General features: G+C 54.1%; 1 protein-coding gene across 1 annotated transcript; it reads right to left on the reverse strand.

Annotated features, from left to right (window-relative positions):
- Positions 1–5,707: 5,707 nt before the first annotated feature.
- Positions 5,708–9,525, reverse strand: MIND_01311400 (CxC2 domain-containing protein; the record flags this gene model as incomplete). The annotated part of the gene is made up of 15 exons (XM_037369569.1): positions 5,708–6,087; positions 6,142–6,851; positions 6,902–6,952; positions 7,001–7,046; positions 7,093–7,272; positions 7,324–7,727; positions 7,782–7,803; positions 7,852–7,930; positions 7,985–8,147; positions 8,197–8,390; positions 8,490–8,539; positions 8,593–8,661; positions 8,711–8,889; positions 8,938–9,170; positions 9,220–9,525. 15 exons carry the CDS (start codon positions 9,523–9,525, stop codon positions 5,708–5,710), a joined length of 3,066 nt encoding a protein of 1,021 aa, XP_037214067.1.
- Positions 9,526–26,628: the final 17,103 nt, after the last annotated feature.

Here is a 26,628-nt window from a genome sequence, read left to right on the forward strand (position 1 = left end):
GCAGTTTTACTGCAGCATACATGCCAGACATGTCTGACAGTCTTAAGTGCTGAAATTCTAGACTTTATAGCAGTTTTATTCTGGGATGTATTGCAGCATAGGTATTTGCATATCATCTATTCTAACTAGAATGGAGACCACGCCGGGCACTCACTTCTAATTAGAGTAGATAGGTGGAAGTAACAGGTGGACACGGGACGACTCCCGCGCATGGGCTTCGAACCCGGAGTCCGTTCCGCTATGGAGTCCGTGAACGAGTTCCGCGACCGGATTGCCACTGGTGTTGCCGAAGCCAAGGCCGCGCTCACTAAGGCCAAAGAGGAGTACAAGCGCTACTACGACCGGAGACGCACTCCGTCTCCGGAGTTTAAGGTTGGCGACCGTGTTTGGCTGGATGCCTCTGACATCAGGACGACTCGCCCCTCGGAGAAGTTCTCCCACCGCCGCCTCGGACCATTCAAGATAGTCGCGGAGATCAGCAAAGGTGCCTACAAGCTCGACCTCCCTCCCCGCTACTCGAAGCTCCACCCGGTCTTCCCCGTCGTCAAGCTCGAGCTCGCCCAAGACGACCCCTTCGACGGACGCCCCGGCTACGACCAGCCCCCTCCGGACCTCGAGGACGGAGTCCCGGAGTGGGAAGTAGAGGAAATCCTGGACGCAAGGGTGAGGTATAAACAACTGAATTACTTCGTCAGATGGAAAGGCTACGACGCGTCGCACGACCAGTGGGTCCGCTTCGACCGCGTCTTCGCCCGGAGAAAATCGCGGAGTTCTATCGTAAGTACCCTGGCAAACCACGGCACATCGCCTCTGCAACCTTCGACTCGATTCCATTCCGGTCTATGCGTCGGGACGCCGCATTCAAAGGGGGGTGATGTCAGGGGAACCTCCCTTTCGGCCCCTCGGAGACGATTCCGATTCCGGTCCGACTCGGTTCCGACTCCGGCGATCGCATCACCGCCTCCGTCAGGCGCATCGCCGCCCCCCGCCTGGCGATCCCCCTGGGACCTGGCCTGCGACATGGCGCAGGCATACTGCACGGAGCAACGATCAACCTTGGCGCGTCAAGAGCGCAGTATATAGTTCCGCTACCTAGCAGGCGGACCCTTAGAGTTTCTTCTCTTTGGATCCTCCCCTGCTAGGTCAGCCTCACTTGTATTTGCTTACTTCTATTCACTCTTTGGATCCTCCCCTGCTAGGACCTTGATCTCAGGCCTCCGGGGTTGCCCTTACAATCGGTCTTTCTTCCAGGCATCCCTCCGCCAGGAGATCTTACTCCGCCATTGGATGCCAATGCGCGACGGTATGACTCTACGTGGGGCAGATTCGACCCCCGATCCGGACCTCAGTATCTATACACTCGCTCGTCGCCGATCTTCGCTTTCTTCCGCAATCCTACCTCCGTGAAGAGAGAAGATAGATGGTCCCCCGCTTTTCGCCCATTGACAGAAGTCTGGAGACCCATGTCCTCGGACACCGGCACGATAACCGACAAGGGTTTAGATGGACTGATCGAATGCTACAACTACATAGTGGGGCGTATCAACTCCTGTTCAGCCCGCCTTCCTTTCGCAAAGAACTGGCCTGCTGATCTGTAAATTGCGCCTCCGGACGTCACCCCCTTTTGGTCTCTGAAGAGAGCTCTGAATACGCCGCAGCCGTGGGACGCCATCTTTGACAAGTACTCGGAGCTATCATTCGCTCTCAGAGAATTGCTGGCATGGGCGGATATGATGGACGTTCTCATGGAAGACTTAGCCCGCGGTCCCGATCGAGACGCTGTGGATCCTCGCGACGAATTCATGGGTTTCTGGGCAAATGGGTACCCGCGAGAACCTTTGGACCGCTTAATTCGTGCCGGCATCCCTTGCTTCGTAGTCTACCGGATCCCGGAAGACGAAGCAGCCAAGTTGCGGAATACGACAGGTCCCTCGGGATTCTTGGACGATACTGAAACCCTAGCTATGCTGAAGAATAATCCGTACTCTGAAATCCCGCGAGATGGAGTTAGTTTGGCGCGACTCAATATCCCTTCTCGACTCAAGTCGGGACGTGCCCCTGCTCCTGACCCCATCAGTGAAGAACGAGCTAACCCTCTTTTCATGGAAGAAGGCCAACGACCTTTCTGGAGTCAACGTAGACCTAAGAGTGACTGGCCGGACAACCCTACGATGAACTGGACCTCTTCTTACCCGAGTTCTGGGCCGACTCCCCCGCCAACGGATACCGGAGGCTGGGGGTCTTCTTGGCCGGAGAACGCCTCATCTTGGAACGACCCGATACCTTCTATCGAAGACTGGAACTTGCCGAAAGATCATGAACCGATCCGAAGGTCGCCTTCACCCACGAATCGAAAAGATCGGGATGTCATAGATCGCTACAAGTTAATCAACGCACATACACCGAGCAACGGCCGGAGACCGGCTGTTACGGGCAATCCGTTGAGGGACCATTACAAGCAACCCGATCTGGACTTTGTGGATCTTTACCCGGACCGCTTGCCATGGATTCGACCGCCCGAGCTTATCAATCTACAAAAGGGTTTTGGCAGTTTACAAAAGTTTGTCATGGGTATCGGCGAAGGCGAGAGAAAAAGGATGGAATTAGTAGGCCGTGGTTCTCGAACGGACGGGCGGGCCGAATAGCACCTTCTTCGATCGTGACCATAGACGGACTCTTATCGTCCTGGGCTACAAGATTCCCCCGGGCGTCGTGCGCCCTGACCTTTACGGGATGCCCGCTCCTAGGTGCGACTACGTTGTACAAGACAAGCACGGTAATTGGATGCCAACCCGTCCCTCGTACTGGATGTTCCCTTCAGCCTCGTTCACGAAGATACAAGCTAGTCTACCGCTCATGGCTCCTAACCCCCGACCTGACTACCTACCAAGGAAGAGTAGCTCGAAGCCTGATACAGACGCGCGAAAGGAGCCTGGCGCAGAAGACGACGACGTGGACGATGACCAAGACGACGGCCCCCCCAAGGACGGAGGGAATAGGAAACCTTCAGTAGCCGCCGATACCATGAGCTGGGAGGAGGAATCCGACTACGGAGATTTAATGGATGCGGACATTCCCGAACCCGAGCCAGCGACTTTCCGTCTGGAAGTCAGAGGCAGTGACGCTCTATCGGCCGAAGAATTCTACAACATGAAGGAAATCCAACGCGTAAGGAACATAGCGGATATCGTACTGGTTCTGCTAGCAGGCAACAGCGTGGTTCTCGAAATGGGATCGGTGACCGATGCTAGGAAAGCCCTGGGGTTCCTGGAAAGAGAGATGCAATGGGTCTCTATCAACTACGTGGATCGAGCCCAATTCGATGCTTTAGCCGGTCAAGTCACGGACACGTATAACCGGCTGGAATCCCGCCTGGTTAGAGAACGCAGACTACGCCGCGAGGCGGATAGAAGGGCTACCCTAACATCACCAGTCCGTGCTCCGACTTCCTTCACCAATAACCCCGCAAGTACTCCAGTCACGTCGGAAGCCTTGAACGAAGATCCGGGAGCCGTCCCTTCCTTACCGCTCGCGGCCCCTTCGGAGCCCTCTTCAACCATGAACTCAGGGCAGGAGTCCGGCCCTGTAGTTCAGCCAATCCCTCAGTCGGAATCGGCGGTTGGTTCATCGGGAGGATATACAGCGCCCCCCGCCGGAGGACTCAACCATGACGCCTATGGATGTCGATAACACCGTGGTTCCTGAAACGTCGCTGGCAGCGAGGTTGGGAGTAAGCTTGGAGGAACGGATCCGCAAGAGGTCTAAGCATAACCCTAGCAAGCTGCGAAGAGACGAGAGACGCCGCATAGAGCGAGAAATTAGGCTCGGGCGGGCCGCCAACTTGGGCCCTTTTGCGCTAGGGTCCTACGAAATCTCTTTGAACGTCATCACGCCCACGTTACCGACAGCTCCGCCTGCTACTGCCGAGGACGAACAGCCTACATTCCCTACGGAGCAGACCTCCTTCATGCTGGGAGTCCATACTCTGACGACGTTGAATCATGAGAATGTAGAGGATTCACAGCGGATTCCGTTGAACCTCGCTTCTCCTCTGACGATGGCGCCGCTCGAACCCAGCTCCGAAGAGGTTACCGCCTTTCTAGACAGTATAGGAGAGCCTAGCCAGGACCTCTCACACGCTCCTCAGGTAGCAAACCCAGGAGTGCCCGCGCTCCCGCCGGTGCCGATAACGTTCCCCGCGAATCAGATTATAGTGAACGGGGTCGTAACCCAACTGTCTTCCCATCCGTGGTTTAACGCCACGTACAGTACTGCCGTCGCCAGTACGGAAGCGTCTACCGGGAGCGGGGAAACCGAGGACATACCTGATGAAGGTGCGGCAATGGAGGTGGGACGACACAGAATCCCGAACGACATTGGAGGGCATAGCAGCCTCGGCTCCGTGGGCAGCGTCGGTGCTCGGGCAAGGGCAGGGTGGTATTAACAGGTGAACGACTCTTCGTCGTGGGGGGCTCTGTGACGGGTATATCTCCAGCTGACGACTCAGAATCGCTCTATCAGATACGGATAATCATTTGATCTCAAATAGTCACATTAGTCACTAGTCATGTAACGTACACGTGGCTACAGTCACGCAGCAGCAACTTAACCAAGTCCTTCTTCCTCTTGTGCATCTCCTTCCTACCTTCTCGTGGACCCGTCCCGACCGCCTGAGTACGCCTCACTGCTCCCTCCCGCCGTAGGTTACGGGTCGTCCGTCGGGCAGCCATTGGATTCCAATGGCTGTCCGACCCCCTTATCGATACATCTCCTCCTCGCTTCCGCCCAGCGTAAGCTCCTCGAACGACAGCGTCACAGTAATTTCCCGTCCTTCTTCTTGACGAAGAAGAACGGGGATGCGTATGGGGATTTCGAGGGCCGAATCCGCCCGTGTCACGGTTCGGGTCGGGCCGTCCGGGCCATAAGGCCGCATGGGCCCGAACGGGCCCGCACGGGCCCGTATACCGCCGTCCTCCTGGACGCCCCCTCATTCTTCCAACCCCTTCTGTTCACCCCTACGGCCCTACGCAGCGCCCATCCGATCCGCCCTGGGACCTGGCGCCCATCCGATCCATCCCTAATACCGTAGCGTATAAAAGTCGTACTTACAAGATGTAGTCGCTAGGCTAATATCGTCTATTCTCCGGGCGAATACCCATCTCTCGTGCTCCTCAGATCCCTTCAAAGTCGGACCCCCCGACGCCCCGATACGGCCCGAGCCCGACGCTGACAGCCCGGTTGCCAAGTGTTCCTTGATGAATGCGTCAAGCTCTTTCTGTTCCTCTCCTGATAGGGGAATGCAGCGCCCTTTGACGGGTTCGGCGTCTGGGTGTAGTTTAATGGCATGGTCCCATTTCCTCCGTTCCGGGAGTTTGTCGAAGTCCTGTTTTTCGAAGACCTCCTTGAATTCCTCAAGATAGTGCGCGGGTACGCTCTCCTCAGTGGTTCGGGGCTTCTCGGCAGCGTCACCTGTGGTTGGGGATATTTGATAACTGCACTCAATGTGGCCAGCGAACCCGGTGTCAAAAACGTTGACTCCTGCCAGGCTGAACCCTTTCAGCACATTTGTCAAATGCCCCCCCACTTCCGAGCCTAAACAAAGCCTGCCCCTTCAGTGGCCTATAGCAGCCATCAGACACAATGATTCCATCATCGACATCATTTCCAAGTGATCTACTTATGTCCAAATACAGCACTACTACTGATGCTAACTTCCGGTTGTCGGGACATTGGCCGACAAACTCGGAGTCGGCGTAATCGGCGTAATCGGAGCAGTCGGAGCAGTCGGAGCCGGAGGGGCCACACTGAGCGCCACTGCACGGATTGCAGCCACACCCGAAGAGCTCCAGCTTGCTCGAAAGGCCTTTTCGACTTCTCCATAAACGAACGCCTGTCGCTTAGCGTATGCGATCAGTCCTGCCGTTAACTGGCTATCCCCTCCCACCCGTCCCTGCTCTCGATCCCGCCACTCTTCCTGAACAACCTCGACACTCTTAACCACGCGACGCATCTCCTCCCGTAACAGATTCACTTCTTCAATCCATCTGTCCCTTCGAGCACGACATTTGGTCCACTGGACACGGACAGCTGCAAGAATATCGTCAGCTAGCTTTTTTAGAATAACAAAAGAATACTACCCACAATCGTGCAATTCGTCGTCATCGGCTTCCCCACCAGTGAACCATATCCATGATACAGGTAGCATCTTCTTTGTTACCGAAGGTTCATTGCGAGCGCGCCGCGATGAGCCCAGCTTGCCCAACGCTGCGCGAGCCTGCGCATCGCTCGCTGATTCCACGTGCACCCGCAAATCATCGTCTTGAAGGTCGTGGAACTGGGGCGCGAAGTCTGGACCCTTCAACCGTACCAACGCAGCTCGCACCTCTCGGTATTTCACCGCTTGCCGTCTTGCTTGATCTCCCACCCGCCCGATTAACGTCCCAAATCTCGTACTCAAGCTCTGCCCAACAGCATTCGCATTACGAGTGTCGATAAGGTGAGTCTTCGCATGCAGATGCCCCCGTATCTTGCCCAATGAATCACTACATTGGCCTAGCCGCAACTGGGCCTCTGTCTCCACCAAATCTGGACGGCAGATGGCCTCCCGCTCCTCCGCAGACAAGTCGCTTGGAAGCCACAGTTTCGAAACCTCAGCAGCAGGGGGAGCGATGTCTGGATTCCGATTCTCCTCCTCTGCCAGTCGTAACCCTTCGATGCCAGGCATAAAAACGAGCTGGTGTGTCTGCAATGTGCGCAGCTTCTTGAGGACAGAGACCCGCAGTTCGTCCAGCTGACTGGATCGTTCGGCAGTCAACGTAGTCGTCCCGCTCGCCTCAAAGCGGATGCGCCGCCTAGCACGCATCAGTATTTTGCTTCGACCGACAAGCGAGTAAAGACATACTGCTGGTCCTCCAGTTGCAGTGCGCCTTTGATGAACGCAGCAGCTGTTGTTCTGCCCGCAGTCAACTGGTTTCCTCATCCACTACGGAGTTGCTCCAACTCTGCCTTCTTCAAATCAGCAAGAATTTGGGCTTCTGAAGGCCCCGCTATGCGATTATTAGCACGGGCTTTGACCAAAATGAAGATACGGACCATGTCTTGCCTCAGAAAGGTAAGGGTTTGGGCGCGTGTTGTCCGCATTCCAAGCATCGATTCGACGTTGCCAATCCGCTCGCAAAACCGGGTCAAGGCTGTCGTCGACCTCCGCGAACTCTCCAATTTGTGTATCGCGCTGCGCCAGAGCAATGATCATCTTTCTGGCCAATGTATCGCCTGTTTTGCTATTAGTAACCAAAAGACTTCCCCACAAAAATTGTTTCCCACCTTGCCTGACATTCTTCTCGAAATTCACATGATCGACCTTATCCTCGATGGTGTCATGTCGGTTCCCCTCCCCCATCTCCTTCGTGGAGAAGGCAATGGGGTTCAAGATCGCCCATGTTCGTTCAATCCCCTCGCCATCTGTTCGCCCAACGCCAACCGCGTGTGTTAACGAGTTTGCGGCTTGACAGCTGGTTTCATGCGCAACAGCGTGCCAGACGGGCAGGGCGAATTGCAGCGTGTAGTCGTCGAGCTTGGTTACGATGGTCTCCTCTTTGTCACCCAGCTTTTTTGCTCGCTCTCGAATGTGCTGTTTCCATTGGCATGCGATGTCGTAGGACACGACAAGGCGTTTCAACTCGACACCACCAACAGCTTTGAGGAAGACCCAGTCCATATTCGCATAGCTACAGATAGCTTTTGAGTTAAAAGCCACAAAGCAGCAGAAAAGGAAAACCTACCGCTCTCCCTTCTGCAAGTCCCCTAATCCCTGTGGTCGAACGACTCCGTGTCGAGCGCAAACACACCCACCGACGCCTGACACCCGTAAGCCCGTCGTAAGCCTTGTTTCTTTTTGCATCAGGGCTGCGAAAGCGATACAGGTGCTAACCTATCGTCGTTTAGGTCCCGTCAACATAAGACCAAAATGAAAGAAATAACGTACATCTTCCTCCGCCACATAATGTCGGAGATGCTCCTTGTATTCGTTGAGCTCGACGAAATAACCAAGACCACTTCCCAAAGAGGGATCGTGTCTTTCATTCCCGCGAATTCGATTCTTCAGTCGGAAGTTGGCGTCGAGGGCCAGCATTAAGGAGTATATATATCTGTAGTGCATTAGAGTCAATGACAAGTGCTAAGTAATGAACAACGTACGATTTAGAGCTGTCCACTGTTTCCCATCCCTCCGGTAGGTTTCGCTTAGGATCGGGACACGCCCAACAGCAAACAGCCAGACCCCCGGGTGGCGTCTCCGCTAGCCCATCCTGCACATGCCCCCGGCCGGCTCGCTTGGCCCGAAGTAGAAAGTCATATTGCCGGCTCATTCGCCCAAACGCCTTGTAGCGGTCCTACTGTGTGTGAGTAATAACCACGACGACAGACATCAGGTTCTTACGGGAACTTGCTCGGTGAAAGTCGCGTTGGTCAGCCCGCTCCAACGAGCCCACAAAGTCGTGAGCATTCATGTTCCCGACGACCTTCAGCATTCGGAAGAGGTCTAAAACGCGAAAGGTTGCACATGTCGAGGGCTCCATTGTCGTCGCTGGATACCAGGCGTTGTCGAGAAGTTGAGAGAGGAATGTGTGCCGGTGCCGGAGACTAGAGCTACAAGCGCAAAATCTCGCGAATATTCAGCACGAGTTACGAAACGAGAAAACAAAAAGCATACCTGACGTCAACCTTGAAAACACCTCCAACATCAATGACCACCAGCGCTCGCACTCGCCAGTCAGGATGCGAGCATGCAAATCCATGGTGGCCAAGTTGATACACCATTCCAAGACCTGGATTCGCTTCGCCCGCTGAAGGCCGAAAAAGCGCGCATCTGCGCCAGAATCCCGTCCAAACCTGAAAAACTAAATCTATGTCAATTAGCGTTGAGTAGAACTCGCCCACCTGTGGGCGATGAGAAGGGGCAGCTGCTCATGTCGTTGACGCAAACAGTCTTCGCATTGCACGAAGGGGCTGCAATCGGCACAGCGGAATGCGCGGGATTCTGGGGTTTCGCAAAGTCTTTCCCCACAAGCGGCACATGAAGGTCGAGTATGGTCTTTCCCCAAGGCTTCCCCCCGCAACAATTCACCGAGATATGCGGGAATCATCTGGCGCCAGAGAGCCATGGGGTCATCCTGGTTATTCAGTCAGTGTCATCAAGTCAGAGCGGAAGAATATACGCACAGATGCCGTTGTAGTGCGCTTTCGTTTGCCAGACAGCTCGTCGTCTCCCAATGGCTGAGGCTCTGAGGAGATTGTCTGCGCAATTGCAACCAGCTCGTCATCCGCCAGGTCCAGGAAAGGCATCCACTCCGCTAGATCTTCTTCGGACACGCGAGTAGAGAGTGCTGCTGTTGGTGCGACATTGTGAATCCTCGACTGGGCGTTACGACCGCTGGTGAGGAAGTGCATGCTGGTGTCGCCTTGCAGTTGACTAGGTTGAAGACCGCCGACATGGAATTTCGTTCTTCCTTTGCGCTGGCGAGACATTGAGCGAAAAGGGCAAGATCCGCACAAGCACTCACCCTCCAAAACGACCCCTTCAAGTCCTCGCATGGCGACAAAGCACGTTGACAAATTGATGTGACCCGTATGTCACACATCAAGATCACATCCAAATTTGGATCATTTTTGCGCACATCCATATTCTACCCTAAACAGAACTGGAAGAACAAGGAGTGCTACCGAGATTTAGAGCTTGGCTTTGAAGGTGGGTGCCTTTACAGCCGTATTCTGGCCTCTGACCTCATTACGAGCGCTAGGAATGAATATGTCAGGGGACCAATTGCGAGTGAAATTCGTACCTGGTCTTGGCCCAAGCTGTTTCGACCTCCTCTCCACATGACCCTCCCATCAAGATCTCGGGGAGATATGACCCAACGTAAGTCATTGAGCCCCGAACCCGACAACAGCAAACCCAATTACAGGTGACATCATAAGTGATAACCGTGAACGGCGGATGTGCCAGCAGCAGTGGGGGAAAGGTGAAGCGTTCACCCAGAAGCAGATCGTGTTGTGGGCGGCGGGGCAACTTGGTGGAAATGTGACGTGGGATGGACGGCATCAAGAGTCGAAGGAGACCATAGCCTTCATTGCCTAAGAATTGCCGGTGAGATTAAACATGTATAATAGAGGTTGAGCCTTACCTGAGGATTCGTCGCGTCCTGCTTCAACATGGTGCTCAGCAGGGAGAATGAGCCTTGTGGGCATTTTGTCTAGACACAGCTCTCAAGCTGGGACACGCATTTTCTAGTCTTGATTTTGATTTGGTCCGTAGCATGAGGTAGCATGTGGATTGAGATGAAATTCAAAGCCTAGATTTGGAGCGGTCGGAGCGGTCCGCAGATCATCTTCACATGCAAACTCTAAACTCAGGTGGTCTGATCTGCGCTTCAGGGGTCGCGGGCAGGACAGGCAGAATTGTTAAAAAACTATTCGACAACAAATCTATGTAGTGTCCTGCGTCGATCTGGCACGGGGGAAACGAATATTGGACCACTCGATGTTGACTCGAGTGAAATCATGAAAACCAACATATAACGCACTGATCTCTCGTCTCAAGAACGACAAGGGCAGCGGCGGACGATGCTGCACTGCACCACAGCCAGCAGTGGGGCAGTTCCATGACTTGTTGAGATGGATTCGGGCGCAAACAAAGCAGAAACTATGACTACACATGAAACTAGGGGAAATGTTAGATCGTTGAAGTAGTCGGTATATCACGTACAGAACCGGATGAGATTTCAGCCGTTTGCAGAGGCCGCAGAGATGATTTGGCTCTAGTACCGCATCACACAATGGAGGAGTCGTATTTTCGTCCAGATAAAGGTCGAGGTGCTGGACGATCACAACGTATGGGGCATCGCCGTCGTTATTTTCCAAACAGTCAAGTGCAGCCTTGATGTAGCAGTCGCGCAAGTACGCTGTGCGAGCGTCGTCCTGGGAAGCCGTGTTGTCGTGCAAGATTGGTGCATCCGCGTTGATGACGGCTTGAAATGCGGCGTTTGCCATTCGAGCAAAGACGGCGGGTGAAGTATCGACCCGCAACACGGCTTTGAGAGCTTTTTCTGTGCAAGATGGTCAGGTTTGGCGATGGCTTCCCCGAGAGAAGACATACGTTGGACTCCTGGGCGCTGCGAGTTGGCGCGGAAAAGAGTGGGCGGTGGAGCCGCAAGTTTTTCGATGAAGGAACGACCAGGTCGTTCGTTTGACGCTGTCGTTGGCGGTCAGGCTCTAAAAGATATTGATATTGGCGAATAACGACCCACGGGAGGGTGACTCTGGAGTGCGGGGCCTCTTGCTCAGCGCCTTTTTAACCGCGGGGGTGGAGGGCAGCTGCCGGTCGGTCAACGGGTTGTCGCGACTTCCAGCAGTTCCAGCAGAGTCGTTATGCGAAAGCAAAAGCGCTTTCATTTGTTAGCTTATGCGGCAAAAATGAATTGGAGCACTGACGAGAAGTGCGACGGTCATCATCACTGGAAGAGAGATCGAGCGGTTCTGTTGCAATATTGTCGTCGTCCATGCGGTCAATGGACGACAACGAGTGACCTACGCTTGCCGATGAGTCAATGGGTCTCACAAGAGAGGAGACGGGACGAACCCCAAGGTTCGTCATCGCTACTGCTGTACTCGGGCTCCGAGGAAGGGGGCAGAGGAGACGGGGGGTGAGGAGGGGGCATCTTGGATTAGCCCATGTTGTGGTCGAGAAGATAAGAGATGGACAAGTCACACATTTTGGCGTGATTGTCAGCTCTGTCAGATGTATTCAAAGACGGCAACTCAACATCTCAATAGCAACCAACCCTTCTTTCACTTGTCATTGGGGCAAAGAAGTTCAATTCGAAACAGCTTGGGTGTTACGTGTTACATTGGGTCCACGTTGTCGCATTTGTACAATCGTTCATACACTTGTTTCTGCCATGCTGCATCACAGTCCCTTCTCATGGATCGAGGATCCCGCGTTACCCATTGCCGCGTGTCAAGGAAGACTGGACGGAAACGACGAGGCCCCGGAGTTCGCTCCAATGGATGAAAAGCGTCCACGGCATCGCTCCAAGCAATAATGGACTCTCTTTTATGTACCGAGACCTGGGGAGGTCCGATGTCATTCGCCTTTTGTTCCCATTGACGAGAATCTTCATCCGTGGGTGGGGTTAGCAGCGGCGCGTTCAGTTGCAAAACCAAGAGTTGTTGTTTCTGAACCTCACTCAACACAAATTTACCCAAGGCCTGCAGCGTTTCTAGTTGCTCTTTCGAAGGAGCAGAGACGCCTCGAGGTAGATTCGCCATTTCGCTGTATTAGATATGTAAATATCAGGCGGAACAAGCGATAACTCGGAACTTTACCTACCTTTCGAGTACTGGAGTACGGGGCTGCATGAAGCCCACACTGTTGAGGAGGCTATATGGTGTAATGAACATGGACGACAGAAGGCGCACGCACTGAGTGGTCGAGTACGGAAACCACCTCAGTCTACCCCTGACCCAAACCTAATAAGGTTAATGTACCTTGGCAAACCCTCCACCTATGATCCCCTAGAAAGTGGAGCCCTTCCACTGGCCGGGATCCTACCACCGGATGTGGAGGCTTCCCCACCTGTCACGTCACATTACTGTGGAGGTTACCACCATAACTGACTATTTTGGATCTTAGTATTGCCTACACTATTGCCTGTGTAGTGCAGCTGAGCCAGTCTAGGTAGGTGTTGGACCTTGTATGGTATAGTGGCTACCCAGGGCAATGGACCTGACCATGTTCACTGTACTGTAGCTTGCAGAATGAGAGCCTGATGATAGCCTTATTAAATGAATTGCCCCTTTAGAAAATTGAATCTTCCCTACTAGTAGGCTGGCTGGGAGCCTTGCCTATCAATACATGATCCATAGAGATGACAGCCCTGGTATCAGCTTATTTGCTAGCTCAGAAAATTAAATTTTCTCTGGAAATTATTACTAATGCACTTGCTTGGGGTCTTGCCTATGAATAAATAATCCCTTGATATTCTTGACTGAAATCTCACCTATGACTCCATTTTAACTATATTATTAATTTCTGACCATAAGACTGGGTTCTTTTGAAGGATGGGGCATGAACAGAACTAAGACATGCAACAAGAAGTAAAAAGAGAAAAAGTGCAAAGATGGAGAATTGAACCAAGGACTATCAAATTGATGCCAAAGGCCGAACAGAGACAAGACCAGATAGAGCAGAAAGCTTTGTTGTAGATACTGATCAGGGGCATATCATCGTCCCCCGCAGGTTCCACAATAGGAAATTGAACACTCATGTGATCATTGTTGACTGGTGGAAGGCTCCTCTGTGCTGGGAGGAGGGCTGGTGGACAGCTCCACCACCCCTGGTGAAGAACTGGTGGAGGATTCCATGGTGGAGCCAGCAGAGCTGGTGGAAGCATCCCCAGTGGCATGATGGATAGTCCCACTCAGCTGAGGGAAGGGTAATGGATAGTACCACAGGGAGGAAGGCCAAGCTATGGATTATGCCTCCCTTCCCTTGACTTCATCCACACCCCATGGCATTCTCCACAGGTGCCCTCCCCCCAGACATGGCATTCTCCACTCTGGACAGGCACACCCTGGGGTTCTATCCACCCAGCTTCTCCTCAGGCTTGTGGAACAATCCTCTTCCTCCTGGCTGGGACAGTGGCTCCCTCCACGTCGCGTCGCGTCGCGTCACGGTCACAAGCTGTCTAGGTAAGACAATACATCTATGAACAGATAAGACTGTCTGCTTATGGTTGGCTTAATTCCTTTTTCCAACATAATCTGCAGACCTAAACTACTCATACACAGGACAGCCATTCAGAAGGCCCACAATCGTGGTGCGGTCACGGCCCGTATCACGGTCACGGGACTAGACGGCACACGATCCTGTCGGGGTCACGGGCGGTATCGCGGTCACGGGACATCTCGCGTCGCGTTGCGGTCATGCCCCAGCAAGCAAACTTCTTCTTATCTAGACGGCACACGATCCTGTCGCGGTCACGGGCGGTATCGCGGTCACGGGACGTGTCGCGTCACGTCGCGGTCATGCCCCAGCAAGCAAACTTCTTCTTATCGTGATCCTGTCGCGGTCACGGGCACTGTCGCGGTCACGGGACGTATCGCGTCGCGGTCATGGGCTTCACTCCTTCTCAATACGATTGTCGCGGTCACGGGCGGTATCGCGGTCACGGGCGGTATCGCGGTCACGGGACGTGTCGCGTCGCGGTCTATCTTGTTAACACAAGTCCTTCACTCACAGAATAACAAGCACATAGTATATTTTACAGACATTGCACACACACACAAGTAGCAAACATGGTAATGTGACCGAACTACTCCAAATCAGGCATATCACGAAGGACCCCAGCGCGAATTTCCTCGTACAGCTCTGTTACGGCCACCCGACAATCTGGGAAGGTTTTCCACTCATCGGGCCCCCAGTACACTTCAGTGTGTCGATCCGCCGCCGTCATCTCCTCTGGCTCCATGTCGTAGAAACCGCACGACTTGAATTCCTCTGAGACAATGTGCCGATCGCCCACGTCTTTGAAGAAGCGGCATCGAACCACCTTGCGCTTGGCCAAGGGTTAACTTGTGGTTTTGTTGCGGTCTGGGAAGATTCGCCTGCGTTGCGCTGGCCCGGTTGATCCACAGTGCTGACTTGGCCCTTGGACTTGGCTGATTCGCTGACGGTGTTGACCGTCTCGGTGCGCGGGCGCTTAGCTGGGGGTTCGACCACGGTCTCGGTCTGTGGGCGCTTGGCTGGGGAGTTGGAGTTTTTCTCCGTGCGTGGGCGCTTAGTCGGCGGTTGGGCCGTATCCCCATCCTCCTCCTCCTCGTCGTCAAAGTTGACCTCCGTCGTAGGTCGAGCGCTTGTTGTTCACGATGGCGGCCTTTTCTTTTTCCTTGGCCTTCTTCCGCAAGGTCGACAGCATAGTCTTCGAGTCGCTCGCTTGAAGAAGGACTGTCCCGTCATCGGCGACAACGATTGGAACGTTGCTGGGGTCTTCCATCTTCCTTTCATCTGGGATATCAATCAGTTTAATGGACAAATAAACGGAGGTGGCCTACCTTCAGTCCACGACTCGATATGAGTGGTCGTGTGATACTCCTCGTCCAGAACTCCTCCTGCGTTGTAAGCCACAACCATCTGTTCGACCATGAGCGCGAAGATCTTCGTCTCCGTCAGATCCTCCTCCGAACCCCCCCGCAGGTACGATATTTTTGAGGTTTTCCAACCTGAAGTTGGGGCCAGGGAAAAGTCCAGGTCGTTTAAGGCCTCGCGGCCAGAAAACCCATCGAAGGTAGAAAGAGGTCGCCATTTCAGCAAAGCCTTGCCATCCCATTTGGCTGATGAGCACGGCAACTTCAGTGCTTGAGATATTGAGGCGATCCATCACACATAGACCTGTTAAAGTGTTAGAGAAGAACTGGCTGAAGCTTTCACAGGAAACTTACGGGCATTATTGAGCGAAACGGCAACAAATTGCTTGCGGCCCAGGTCACGGGCCTTCTGTCCAGGCTTTGGAACGGGAAGCAGCACGACATTGGCGCGTATTTGCGCGGCTGGCCTCCAGATTGACTTCTCGACGAGTCGCACTTAAGAAAACGAGCGGTTAATGGAGTTTTGACACAGCAAATGACAAGGACTCACGCAAATAGATCCATAATAGCCACTGTGTGCGTCTCCAGTTCCTGGGGGTGGCGGGCCTGCATTTCATCGTAGAGCGGACTGCCACCGAACATCAGTCCGCGATTATTGACCGCAGACAAGTCAGCGCAAAGGCCAAGGATTTCCCAGCCTCGTCGGAGGCTAATTTGCTGACTCTATGGAAGAATTAGTCGAAGAAATACAATAGGAACTGCCCACATACCTGGCTAATCAGCGGCTTCAAGTCTTGCTTCATAATAGTCGTGCTACCACGACTTTTCTTCAATTCTGTTGTACTCGCAAGGTTGTTCTGCAAGAAGAAGTCGATGTATTCTTGCATGGCCCGAATACGGGCCTCTTTATTGTCTCGTTCATCTTCGGGAAGCTGGTTTAGAACAGCGTAGTAGCCTTCGCGGACGCGTTGCAAATAGGCCGGCGTTGTTTCTGTAAGGTGAATCAGACAAGGAAATGAGAGTAAAGAAAGCAAAACCACGTACCGCCCGGCAGTTTGGGCATCTTAACTCTGGCCCAGGCCTGATACGCTGCCCACGTATTGACGTTGCGAGACCAGCGCTTGTCCACGCCTCCTGCCCTGGCCACGGTCGCAATCGATTTGCCGTTCTCGCGCGCGCGATGACTCCCAGCTTTTCGTACAGTTCGACGACGGCGGCCTGGGCCATTTTGGTAGCTCCAGTCGACAGGGGACCCGGCACGATCTTCCAAGTTTCACCATCTCCCTCGTCTTCCTCGTCTTCGCTGGGTGAGTCATCCTCGGGGTCGAGGATACCGTCGAGGGCGCGTGGCGGCCGTGCTTTGGCCTTGGAGGGTGCCTTGGAGCGTGCCGAGGGGCCGACATCGACGGCTTTGGCCTTGCCCTTCTCTTTCGCTCTTGAGGAAGAGGCTTCCGGCAGAGGCGAGGCACGAGTTTCGTTGTAGTAGTCGCGCAAATCTTCCCTCTCGATTTCCTCGTCGGTACGGGCAATGCGACGCTTGCCCAGCGTTTTTGCCAGCTTATCCTCCTGCACCAGCTTGAGATGCTCCGCCGCGCGGACTTTGGTGTAGTCGGGATCACGGTCGGAGTCGTCGCCGTCGTCAAAGTTCACATGCGAAGGAGACCGAGGAACGGGGGACTTGGGAGAACGATATAGTGAACGCGACGGGGGGAAGTGGCCTCGGAGACTCTGTTTCATCGCGATTTTGAAAACGAGCAGTTGGGGACTCGGGAGACCGAGGGGGGGAATACAGCGCACGCGACAGGGGACGTGGCTTGGGAGACTCGGTGACTTCGCGATTCTGAGTACCACTCGGACCAGCAGCAGGGCCAGAAGTCGTAGGTCGACGAGGAGATGTGGGGATGAAGCGAAAGCCCGAATCAGTCGACCAAAAGGGCTTGGTCGGTCGACTCCTTCGAGGCGATATGACCACTTCTGGGATCATCCGAGGCCGAGGCTTAGCCGCAACGAAGAGAGGAGGAGGGCTTGTTATAGACGCTGAGCGTTTGATGACCAAGGGTGGTGGTGGTACGACAACGGCTGGTGGCGGGGGAGTGCGGTCATCGCCTTGAAAGAACCTCACTGGTGGACGAGAGTCTGCGTGCTCGAAAAAGTCCGTTTCATCTTCTATTGTCGTGACTGGCGGCAGGTCTTTTTCGGGCAGCAACGCGTCTTTGTCGTTTGTGTCGAGGTATTCGAGCTCATAATCAACGTCTTGGCCGTCTGTCGGGGTGGTGCTCGGGACAGCAATGGGCTCAACGAGTCCAGCACCGTTGTCGTCTAGCTGAGGAGGCTCGTCGTCAGAGGCATGGGCAACGGGCTCAAGGTGGCTCGTCGTCAGAGGCATGGGCAACGGGCTCAAGTGGCTCATCGTCATTGTTGATGTCAGGATGGTCGTTTGTCGAGATGACGCTTGGGCCAGCGATGGCGTTGTTCTCTGCGATGGCGTTGTCCTCTTCAGACTCGTCAGCATCCCCGACGACCAAGTATTGGACGCCGCCCAGCTGGACAGTGGTCAATTCCGCTGGCTCTGGGCGCTGAGTTTTTACTGAGTGGCTGGTGATCAATTGGCACGTGCCACGTACCTTTGGGGCGCGTTTTTTCGATGGGGCGCGTTTCTTAGGCTTGGCGCGTTTCTTAGGCGGCGGGGGTGGCGGCGGCGGGGAGGCAGGTCCAGTGCGGCGGGTGCGACGCGTGTTCATGAGGGCAAGAGGACGAAACAACAAAAAACACCCTCTCTTCTTCAGCCATTAAACTTATACTCAAGCGCCTTTGGACAATGCGCAGTCGAAGCTTGCCCAAAATGGCAAGTAGGTCGAAACGCAGTCGCGGTCGAGAACATTCGCGCAAATGCTTTCAAAGCACGACAGGGGAGGTAGATTGTGGGGTAGATTGTGCTATCTATGCGAGTACATCGTCTGAATCGGACATGACTTTCATGAATCGGGCACTGCGCGAGAGAAGGAGAAAAAAGAAACTCACAATTGGTTTCTCTCTGCTGCTCGTGCTCCGCTTCACAATCTTCGCGCGATCCATCTCCAACGGTGGGGCCACGGCTCACACATTGACTGGCCAGACGACGAGGGGACAGCATAGATGTGCAGCGTCGCGAGAATGAAGGAAGCGAAGGCTTCGCGCAACGCTGGAGGCAATCGGCGGGCGGGCGGATGGGCTCGCGGGCGGGCGGCTGGGCGGGCGGGCGGGCGGGCGGGCGGGAGATGGTGGGGAAGCGAAGGAAAGAGGATGGGAAAGTTCCCACGCTCGGCCAGCCGGGTCAGTCGGAGCGTTCGGAGATAACTCCAAATTGGGACGTGGCCCATGCGGGTCCATGCGGGTCCATTCGGGTCCATCCGGATTCTAGACTTGCACGGGGTCCATCCGGGTCCATTCGGGTCCACTCGGGTCGTCCCAATTTGGAGTTATCTCCGAGCGCTCCGACTGACCCGGCTGGCCGAGCGTGGGAACTTTCCCATCCTCTTTCCTTCGCTTCCCCACCATCGCCCGCCACGCCCGTTCCCTTCCCACTCGTCCGCGACCTCGGGTAAGTGCCTCCCCTGCCCGCTGGCCCTCCCTCCTCACCTGCGTAACCACAGGACGCGTGTACGGCCCCCATTGCAACGCCACGTCATCGTTACATCGACGACGCCAACGAGGACTCGCGTTGGCAACGGTGAGCTAAGTTTCTCCTACGCCCGACATGGTCTCATCGCCGCATCCGAGCAGCAACTCTCTCTCCCCTCTAGTCACTCTCTGGTTGGTGTCTCTCCTGTCGACACGCGTTCACGCGCGTCGTCCGCCCCTTGCGTCGTCTGGCTAGGTGCGCGATATCATCTTCATAATCCAGGCACTAACTGTGTTTCAGTCCACCAAACTGGGCTCTTTGGCTGGCTGCGGGAGCGTGTTGTGGAACGTATCACACATAGCTACTCCCTTACCCTGATTTTCAATGGAGCCACTTTTCCTACCTGATCCTGACGATGCGATCCTAAGTCCACCACCGTCTCCCAAACCGCGCAAGCGGGTTAGTAAATTTCTTGACCTCGAAGCTGGCGACTCTGGTATTGCTGAAGACGAAGACCAGTCTGAGGAAGAAGGCTGGATCGACGACCGCTTTATCGATGAGGCGGACATGTCAGCGATGCGCCAGCCGCGCAGCGCTAACTTCGGACTCGACAACAACATCGACATTGGGGCTGCTATCCAGGAACTTATGGCCAGAGCGCCATCTTATGCCCAACAACTTCGACGAGAACGAGAACGCGATGAGGACGGAGACTCCGTTATGGACTCCGCTTCATCTTCATCTTCATCGTCGTCTCCATCGACACCTTCAGAAGACAAGAACGACAAGCATCGCGTTGAACGACCACACCCAATTCCCTCACCATCTGACCCCCCCATGTTTGCTATCCGAGTGCGACCGGGAGACGAGTGGGCACTTGTCGTCTACATGATGTTCCAACCACGCATTATCAGCGTGGGCACTTGGAGTATTGGGAGTGGAATCGTCTTCGCCGAGACACGCGACATTGCTCGACCCGGAAAGCCAGGCTATAAAACAGCGCTGGAGGTGCTTTCAGAAGCTCTCCGTTCTTGGCCTAAGCGTCGCAAGTACAAACGAACAACTTTATTGGTGCCTCGAGCAGTTGCTCCATCAGAGCAGCATCTTCTGCTTCGACCACCGAGCGATCCTTCCTACTACGACCCGTTCGCCATTGGTCGTCGCTGGATTCGAATCACCCATCACCCTCTTTACAAAGGCGATCTCGCTTTCCTCGAGGAGCAGGGAGAAGCGGGCTTGGACGACTCTGAGCTTTCGGCGCTCGTTATACCACGGATCGCCTTTACATTCGAAGATCACCAGCGGACGCGCCCATTGCCCCGCTTATTCAACGAGGAAATGTTTGAGCGACACCTTCCTCAACAGTTACTCTTGCGTCAAAACCTCGTTTGCATCTGGAGGGGCCGTATGTTTGGACGAGCTGGAACTGTGGCTTTCCCTGGGTTAGAGAGAATCCAGCTCAAAAGATGGCATTACCGGGTCGCTAACCCCGCTTATACTCGAGACGCCCGACCAACAGAAGAAGAAGTCGACTTCTTTCGATTGTCAGCAGCTCCAGAACTCGATGTTCCGTTCATTGGGCCCACCTGCGCGTTGCAGGAAGGAGATCTTGTCGTTGCTATTCGACCACGGCCTCACGTTGCTGGAACCCTGATTCGCATTACCACTGAAATTATCGACAATCGAAAGCGAATCTTAGGTATTATTTCCAAGGAATACGATGGCACGACTTTGCTCTCTCCAGAGTCTCCCCTTCTCGCAACGGCACTTGTTTATCCCCTCTCCGAACTGCGACTTCATTTACTCGCCCACCAAAGACGGGTCCACTTTGGAGACCGAGTCAAGATTGTTGGAGGTCCAAGTTATCGAGGGCGAACAGGACGGATAACCCAAGTCAATGAAGACAGTGTCACCATCGTCGTCCTCGTCGAAGAGAAGCCCGCGCCTGAGATAGTCAAACCAGATGCGACGGAACTGGCCACTGAACCGGTAGTGCAAGATGCCCCGTTACAATCGAAGCCCATGCAAGAGAAGAAGTCGCCCCCGCCAGAGCTCGAGAACTTCGAAGTCGAGCTGCCCCTGCGTTTTGTGGCCCACGACTTCCAATGTGGTGATTTGGTCCGTGTTATTCGGGGCCCGTATAAAGGGCGCGTGGGGCTGGTGGTCGAGGTTCACATCGGTGGCTGGATAACATTCCATGGGGTTAGTTGTTTGTCTGTGCCTTTTATTTTAACTAACTTAGACCAGGGCCAAGTCAAAGGCCACTCTTTCGAGATATCGAATCCGTTGACGTGGAAAACCGAGCCGCCATTGTACCCCGCCCCGGATCCCGACTCCATCGACGAGTTGCTTCTTGAGTGGAACGAGGTATTGGCGCTCGACCAACCAGAACGCGTGCGGCAGGACAACCACATCGCGTGTCGGGCATTCGTATTCCCACTCACTCGATTGAGTTCGAAGACTGGCGCGACTCCACAGTCGAAGCTTTCAACAGAGCCGCCTGAGTACTGGCAGCGAGTGGAACGTCAAAAGCGATATCGGCGTCAATCTCTGCGGGACAACGAGAATTGGCTGAGAGGCTCGCGCATCATGGTCTCCGGCCCCCACCCTCTCAAGGGGCGATATGGAATTGTGCTTGACTACATGTGGAAAACAACGCGACCTGACCCTCATTTGTACGGGCCCGACTACTCCCAGCTGACGCTACTGCTTGTTCTGGAAGCCGGTCAAAAGGAAGTCCTGCTGCCCTACAACTACGTGGTAGATGAAGAGACGTGGCAACTGCTGCATGTCGCCAAGTTTCTCGGGGACGCCTGTGAGTTGATTAATGTCCGCGTCCGGCCCATTCCACCATCCGCGCCCACCCCCACGAATGACCCCGATCTCGAGCTTGTCGATGTGCCAAGAACGCCCACCCCGCCCCCCACCGCCTGACCCGTTCCTCCAGATGTATGGCGCCCCGCCTCTCATCGATGAACTGAACGGAACTTGGTTGTTGCTGCCGCAACTCGTTGAAAAACGAGTAGATGTTCGGGTCGTCGATGATGCAGGGCTGCAATATGTTGCCCGACGCTTCTCCCGCCTCAATAGCCTAATGCGAAACCCACAATACGCGGCCGCCAATAGTGTGGGGCACCTCTATCCTCTCGATAGGCCCTTGACACAAGAATCGATTGAACGAAGTCTCATTGCATTTATCAAGGAGCCTACCAACAAGAAGATAGCTATGCCCGCGCCCGCTCTCGTCCCTTGTCGAACGACCGAATCAGGTGCATCCATCTGCGCAGTGCCGGGACGGGTCATTATCATCGGCCCGGATATTTTGGGATCCACGCAACGTCTCGGCCAGTATGCGCTCGTCTTACCGAGGGAAACGTTATATTGGGAGCGGGTGGTTAAGGTACAGTTTCCCGTAGAGCCGACGGGCCCATTTGGTGCCATGAATCGGCCACAAGAACTGTTTCATCTTGTGTGTTTGTGCCGAGCTGAGAATGAAGACATTGGCGATATCTTAGCGACTGACTTTAACTAGAATCATAGAACCGATACATTAGAACGTATAAACACTTGTACATACGACTACAAAATGTACATCATATTCCACTAAATCTGCAGATAACCCAAATCGGCTTCGATTCGTTGGCAAAGGGCGTCATGGCGTTGGGCAAGGAACGCTACTCGAAACTTCGTCGGGAAGCATGGAACCAAAGGAGCAAGGCATCCAAGTGCTCGTCCGAATGTGGATTCTCGTTGGAGGCGGAGTCGAGGCGGGTCTGTGCTTGGGTTTGCGCGGCTTGGACAGCGTCGAAGTCTTGGGCGAGCTCGAATGCGCAGTAAGACGCTTCATAATTGGGTTTAGGAAGAACTGGTAAGCAATTGGTTAGGAATATTGAAACAACGATAATGATAATAACGCACTGCTTGTGATAGTGTTATCGTTGTCGCAAACATATCGCAGCTCGCCGTTACGACTGGCATTGATTACTGTGGAGAAGGTAAGCACAGATCAACGAGGAAACACGGAGGACGGACACCACGCAGCGGCAGTCGGGCCGAGGCCGAGATGCGCAATAGCTGCCATCACTTGGGCGTCGGAAGCCTCCATAGCGACGTGCGCCGACGCGGCTGGTGAGCGGGGATGAAATAGTGGCGAATATCATGGCGAGGGAACGCGTGCGACATGGTGAAGAGTTGATGGGTAAGTTTACGACTGGCAGGCTAGCCCTGCTGCACTTATATACCCTCACCACAGTAGGAGGACAATGCGGTGGGCGCATTGATGCGGTTGATTGCATTGACGCGGTTGATTGCCACGGGTGGCACTCAAGGCCGATGTTGATTACACGTGATGGCCAGCTCGGACCGAGTGCCACCGAACAGTCCCAACACCTCCTTCAAGTCCTCCCATCATGCGAATACCCGATAGCCACGTTCAAAGACTTCAACGAGGAGAACAACTTGGTGGGGGCGGGCGCGAGCAGCTCTCGCCACTTCGCCATCGCAACAACAAGTCCCCGAAGAAATCTGGCATCGTGGCTATTGGCAGCCGCGACCAGCAGACTGCGGTCTTACACCGTGCTTACAAGCCTCTACGATCCCCTTCGAAACCTGTACGACCAGCTACTCCGGAACCTCTCCCGCAGCCCGACTTCCTCACTTATGAACATGATATTGATGTTCCTGGCGTTGGCTCTCAGAAACGCGCCGCCCAGTTCAATAACTGGTCTCGAATAATCCCTGACCTCATTCAAGACTATCTCAAAGTCCTGCTGGACACTCGTTCTCTGCACTATATGGAACGAATTACGCCAATGAGTCGTGACTGCCCTTGTATCAAGAGGACATTGAAGGTGACCACCATCCGCTTCAACGGTTCGTGGCTCGTTGTTTTGCTCTGAATGCCTATCTGAACTCAAGCCTAGATATCAGTGAAACAGTACTGCAGATTTGCGACTGCAGCTCTGGCGCAGCGCCAAGGCAGTTGCTTCAAGCAGGATTCTTTGCCTGTAGTCCCTGCAACCCAACGCTTGCGGTCGACATTACACTCTTGGACTTTGTACGCCATCTCTTTCTGTGCATATCACCAAACAACACTGCCTTCTGTCGCGCACTGGAAGCCGCGCTGGGTGAACGAGGCATCAAGCTACATAACGGAGTACGGGAACATCTATAATATACCACACCACGTTAACAACCCCATAGGAACTACGGCTTAGATTCAATAACGCGTTGCAATGGTACACACAAGTTGTAGTACTATCGCGTAAATTCGTGGAAAACACGCTAGAACCTGCTCGTACTTTGGCCCGCGATAAACACGACGCGAAGACAATGCCAATAAACCCACCCGACTCTCCCGACATTCCCTCCAAGCAGCCCAATGAACGCGAATTGGCTAGACCTGAAACTCCTGTTGCTACAGGCCACAAGCGAGGTCGGCCGCATGAAGACGATTCTGAAGAGCGAGTCTCTCGACCCCCACCTAATCCATTTCCCGACCCCTCCCCGCGAACCAGACCGAGCGACTATCTAATAAGCAAATGCCCAGGCTGCTTTTCGGGTCTTGTGCACAATCCCACCAGTGTATATGACGTCGCTGTCTGTGTAGATGGCAACTTTACCCAAAAACGAAGAAAACAGCCTCGCGGAAGCGGTCCGGATCCTCCGCGAAAGCATCCTGACAGTGTTTTCATTGACCGGCCAACTGCTGATGCAATGGAGGCCTACGTGGAAGGCGTAAGGACGGCGTCTACGAGAGGTCAACGCAAGCGCACGAAAACAACCGAGCAGGACCTGGAAGATGAGGAGGATGGGTACGAGGGAGATCTCAAGGTGCCGCGTTCAGCCCTGAATGCCTGCGAGAAGTCATTCAAAGCCGCTGATGAGTCGCGCGAGAAGGCGAGCACTCGCTTCTTCACTGAAACTGGTCTCATGGCTCTCGTCTGCCGCCATGATGTCCCATTATTCATTGTGAATATGCATAGGCCGGGGAGAAGCAATACTACGTCTTCCTCCTCATCGAGCAGCTAATGCAGCACCTGCCGCTGAGCATCAAGCTCGGATTGCTCTACGATATATCCTGCCTAACCGAGCGGTCTTGCGAGAAATGGGGCTTCCTGGATCGCTACAAGGACCGAATTGCCTGGGCCGTCTCGGTTTTCCACGCGTTCGCCCACATCTGGGCATGTCAGCTCATATACCACCCCCAAAAGTGTGTAGGATTTGGGGAGGAAAATGGAGAGTGTGCCGGCGACTATGGAACTCAATTTGCCACCTAATCGCTCATCTCCGCGTTTGTGGGGTAAGTCTGTCTGGTTTATTGCGTCGATAGCATCAACTAAACTAACTGTTTACAGGAAAACCAACGCGTCTTCGTGCTCGATCTCCAACTTCGCACAATACCCAGAGAACATTGCAATCTCTGGGGTCCTGGCTTCAACGCCCGAACTCTTCATTGCGAGACGAGCCTTCGCGAGTCGGAGAAGACGCTGGAGGCCTGCCCGCTATCGGAGGCGGAGCTTCTGGCCAAAGGCATGAACAGGTGGCATTTCAAACCCAGCCCATTTCACGTTTGTCTTCCGAGCTCATGAAGCTTCAATCATACTCACTGATCCCCAGGTCGGTCCAAAAACCAAGGGCAGCAAACAATCAACGCTGTCTTTGCGGCGGAACGCAATATCGAAACACTGAGCAGCAAAATTAGAAAGCTCGAGCTTTCTCTGGCCGAATTGACGGGGGACCAAGCTCTAGCACAGCAGGAGCGTCTTGCCGAGCTCGAGCGCCCTCCGCAAGGTCAAGAAGAACAAACGGAAGAACGAGAACAAGCTAGGCACTGGCGACACGGCAACACTGAAGCTGCTTCGCTACAAGGAGTACTTCTCCGAGGTCGTGAACGCCTCTACTGGGCACGAGCGGATTCTCCAAAAGTTTTCGCTCGCAAGATGGAGTTTGACCCCATCGAGCGTTCAGTGCGACGCTCCAGCAGTGGTACGAGGTTTCTTCCTGAGGATCTTCAATCAAAAGTTGACAATAATTAGAGAAAAAGAAGAACGAGCATGCTGCTGCTGCGATTAAGAAACGCGAGCCTGGTTTGAAAAAACTAGTGAAAACTTACAACACTTCAGTCAAGAAGATAGAAAGACTCATCAAAAGTGGCAAGGCACCGCCCAAAGCCCTTGCTCCGCTTGAGTTAGACGAATCAGACGTGTTCTCCCTCGACGCCAGTGATGCATTGTGGCTGGAGGTTGGACTTGGTGGCTTACCAGAGGACGGCGAACTTCCTGAGGCGCTGATTAACGCTGAGCTGAGGGGGTGGATTCGCGCTCCATCGCAAGCAACGGGCGATAGAGGAGTCAGAGCGGTTGAGACGGGAGCATGGACACCTGAGGGTCTGGTTCTCGACAGAGTGGGCAGCTATTGGAGAAGCTTTGGCTAATTGTAATGAAGGTATGTTACTTGACTTCATTTTCATCAGATACTCATTATCCTCAGAGCCCTTGGCTTATCAGCTTCTGTGTCGGCGTGAATTCCTCCTCGATTTATTATTGAAGTGGAAGCGCTCACTCGACTCGTTGATCGTGCCACCTGGTGTCCCAGACTGGGGTCCATCACCCGATGCGATCTTGAGAGCGCGATTAGCAAGGCTCCCTCCGGTAGAGACCGATGATGGAGGTTCAGATTCAGGGAGTGAAGGAGTCTTGGACGAAGATGCAGAAGATGATCCAGCACTCATTCCGGTTCTGAGCATGTTGGAGCGGGGAGTTGTAGAAGAAGATGGGGACGGTGGAGAAGAAGATGACAATGACTTTTTTATTACCTGAATGTATTCCCATAAGCTATGCTAACAGCGTGTTTGTTCAGAGTGACTGAGGTCCGATGACGGCGAC

Source organism: Mycena indigotica (genome assembly GCF_014461135.1).
Source record: "Mycena indigotica strain 171206Taipei chromosome Unknown Mind.scaff0014, whole genome shotgun sequence".
Taxonomy (NCBI): domain Eukaryota; kingdom Fungi; phylum Basidiomycota; class Agaricomycetes; order Agaricales; family Mycenaceae; genus Mycena; species Mycena indigotica.